At 35.9% G+C, this 2,974-nt stretch overlaps 1 protein-coding gene across 1 annotated transcript; it reads left to right on the forward strand.

The window, feature by feature from the left end:
* Positions 1-789: 789 nt before the first annotated feature.
* Positions 790-2,530, forward strand: LOC112558906 (probable N-acetyltransferase 16). Its single transcript, XM_025229658.1, has 3 exons — positions 790-986; positions 1,363-1,596; positions 1,931-2,530. The coding sequence occupies exons 1-3, from the start codon at positions 810-812 to the stop codon at positions 2,528-2,530; spliced, it is 1,011 nt and encodes a 336-aa protein (XP_025085443.1). The 5' UTR covers positions 790-809.
* The last annotated feature ends 444 nt before the right edge of the window (positions 2,531-2,974 follow it).

Raw genomic sequence — 2,974 nt, forward strand, 5'->3', positions numbered from 1 at the left:
TTGGGTTTTGTATACATAATTTCATACTTTTATATGACTATCTGATGTTTGAATAAGTTAAAGTCCCTTAAATAAATTATGTGATTTATGCGATACCTTTGAATTGATTATAGAATAGTTTCTGTGTGTGGTGACTTTTGTTGGTGGGTATCTCTTAAACAAAGGCAAAAACAAGAAACGAAGTCTTAAAATCGTTCTTTTGTAAACAATAACAAATGATTGTTTATATTATGTTTCTTAAACATTAATCAGATATTGACTCCGATGATCAGCAGAGACTAAGAAAGGACAGTTTATAGACACAAACTAGCACAGATGAAACAGATCACCCTCAAACATAAAGTTAATTATAAGTAGAGGATTTCAATAAAATTGTCATTTCTTTCTGTTTTTACTGTCTCAGTTCTATAGTCAATGAGACACTTTTAGTAGTTTGAAAATTGATTTTTTTTAAGTAAAACTGATATTTTTTGTTCTGGTGACAGGAATAGTTAGGACTAAAAGTGTAGTTGTCTGGATGGGATGTAGGGGAAGATAATTTCTTTGGTCTTCATGATCCTAGTAATAGAACAGACCTATTAAATGTAGTTTATGTTATTTTTCAGCCAACACAACTGCAATATCTGAGAATGATTGACCTGTACTGTGTTCATAACAGTTACAAGACTTTTAAAGTGAAAAAGGTCGGCTGACTACAAGGTATCCGGTTTGTCTCTAATATTTGTACAAGTTAAGCCATTAGAGGTAGACAAGGACTGAGTTTTCACCTCACAACTCGAGAACATTCCCTGTCGACAGACACGGCTGACATGCAGCAGATCCCATCAGATGAAGAAGTTTGTGTGGCATCACTGGCTGACCGAGACTCAGTCGTGGCGATAGACGATGACGTGTACAGCGGCCTGGATTATCTCCCTGCCACCTACCCGTCTCTTGTGGAAGGACCTGGCGTTCGTGGCTACCTTTACAAAAAAGGAGGCAGAATTGTAGGATTAATTGGATAGATATATGTATCTCTCACATAGTTTAAATACATTTCTACATAAGTATTTGTTTCTTTAAGCCGAAATATTTTTTACAAATCAGATGCTCCAAATGTATCTACTGTTTTTTTTTTTTTCAAGTACCGTCGAATGTAAGGTATGACACTTTCAAGGTCTTAAAGAGGCAATTCTTTGCGAGGTACTTTAAGGTCTACAAATTTGATTCTTACTTGTATACTGTTTACTTTTGTTATTTAAAAAATAATGTAATTAAATCGTAACAGAATTTTGAATATTTTAGTTATCGTATGTTAATAACGCAAATCAAATGCAGCTTGTAGTCAACTGTATCGATTGTATCTAAACACCTTTGATCCAGGTTGCATTTTTGAACACTCAGCTGATAGACGGAGGACGGACGGTGATACACAGTACAGCAAGAGTGGCGCCTGAATACAGAGAAAGCGGAGTCTTTGGGAGATTTCACAGACTAATTCGTAGCAACTACATCGGGACACCTAACATTTGCTACATTGCCTTAACGGTCACTGATATCACCATGACAGCGATTGGACAGAAGCTTCTAAGAACGTATCGACAGGTCACCGAGAAAGTATGTTACACCTTGATAATGTCACCATTTTTTTAATATTTCATAGAAGTAAAGTGTTTCTAATTGTCACAAAAATAACTACATACTTTTAACAAACAATTTTATTTCCTAATAACGTATTTGCTAAAATGCTATGAAATTTCTATTTAGACTTGTGATGTATAAAAAATAATTGGGATTTAGTACTTTTAGAAGAGATTAAATAAAGTTATAATATAGGTATGTTTTGAATGTTTATTGGGTAATGTAGACATATTTCCTAATTATGTTATCCTAATGTCTGTTTTAAAAGTGTTTGCAAATCAAAACTTAAACAGCATTAATTCTATTTCAGACAATCACAACTGTTGAGCTGACATCATTTAATTTTAATGTCAAGGTTGGATTAACTACAACACTTTTTCCGGGATTAAGAACACTCTCTACTGACGATATGACATCTATCATGTCTTGTGAGGACGGCCGCCTTCACCATCTCTTCCCAGATGGAAGAATTATTCTAGACTGGCAGCCATACCGACTGATGGCAGCTAACGTGCCCCTCATCACCAACACCTGCACACACCGCGTCTTCCTGGCTACAGACGCCAACAGTCCTCCCTTGGACACAGGCTTGCTGTCTGTCCCTACAGTCCTGTCTGCAGGAAGCTACTTCGCTTGCAGTAAAGGTACCCAGTACATCACTGATCTTTTTGGCGAGGGAAGTGAAGAAGAGCTGCGCGCGCATATCACGTGGCACCTGTTGCGATCAGCTGATGTAGCAAACGGAAATGTTGTCTTCAGCATCTTTCACACCAGAGGGTTGGATGACATTATCGCAGATCTCGGCAAGACCTTTCCACTTAAAAAATTAAGTTTGTCCTACGAGAAACTGATCGTGTTAGAACAAGATGTGTGTCAAAGGTCGAACGACCCCGTTAGCAGTCGCATGTGAACAGCAGTCACCCTGTTGTCTAGTGAAGCACCAGGGAATCTCAATTGTTTGAATATTGTTGCTGTTTTTTAAATTGTAGGTGTCGTTATAGTACTGTTTTTTGTATTGCTTCTTACTTTTATTTTTAAGTGGAGGAGGTAAAATGATTTAACAACATTTAAAAGAATCTATTTAAAAGATTCTAAAATCATTTTAAAAGTTATGATTTTGGTGAAAGCTTCTATGATATTACAATCAGTATCGTTCAAACAAGATTTTATGAATGTGCATCCATGAATTTTTTTTTTCTATTCATATTTAATATCCAAATCACTTTTATTTGGCATTTTTTACTATGGGTGTAACAAGCATTTTAGTCTCTAAATTAACAACTGAAATGCTGAAATATATTTGGTACACAGCTCAGATTTTAGAAAACTGCTGAAAGGACTGGTAACTGGTTGT

Source organism: Pomacea canaliculata, linkage group LG3, assembly GCF_003073045.1.
Source record: "Pomacea canaliculata isolate SZHN2017 linkage group LG3, ASM307304v1, whole genome shotgun sequence".
In the NCBI taxonomy this organism is placed as follows: Eukaryota; Metazoa; Mollusca; class Gastropoda; order Architaenioglossa; family Ampullariidae; genus Pomacea; species Pomacea canaliculata.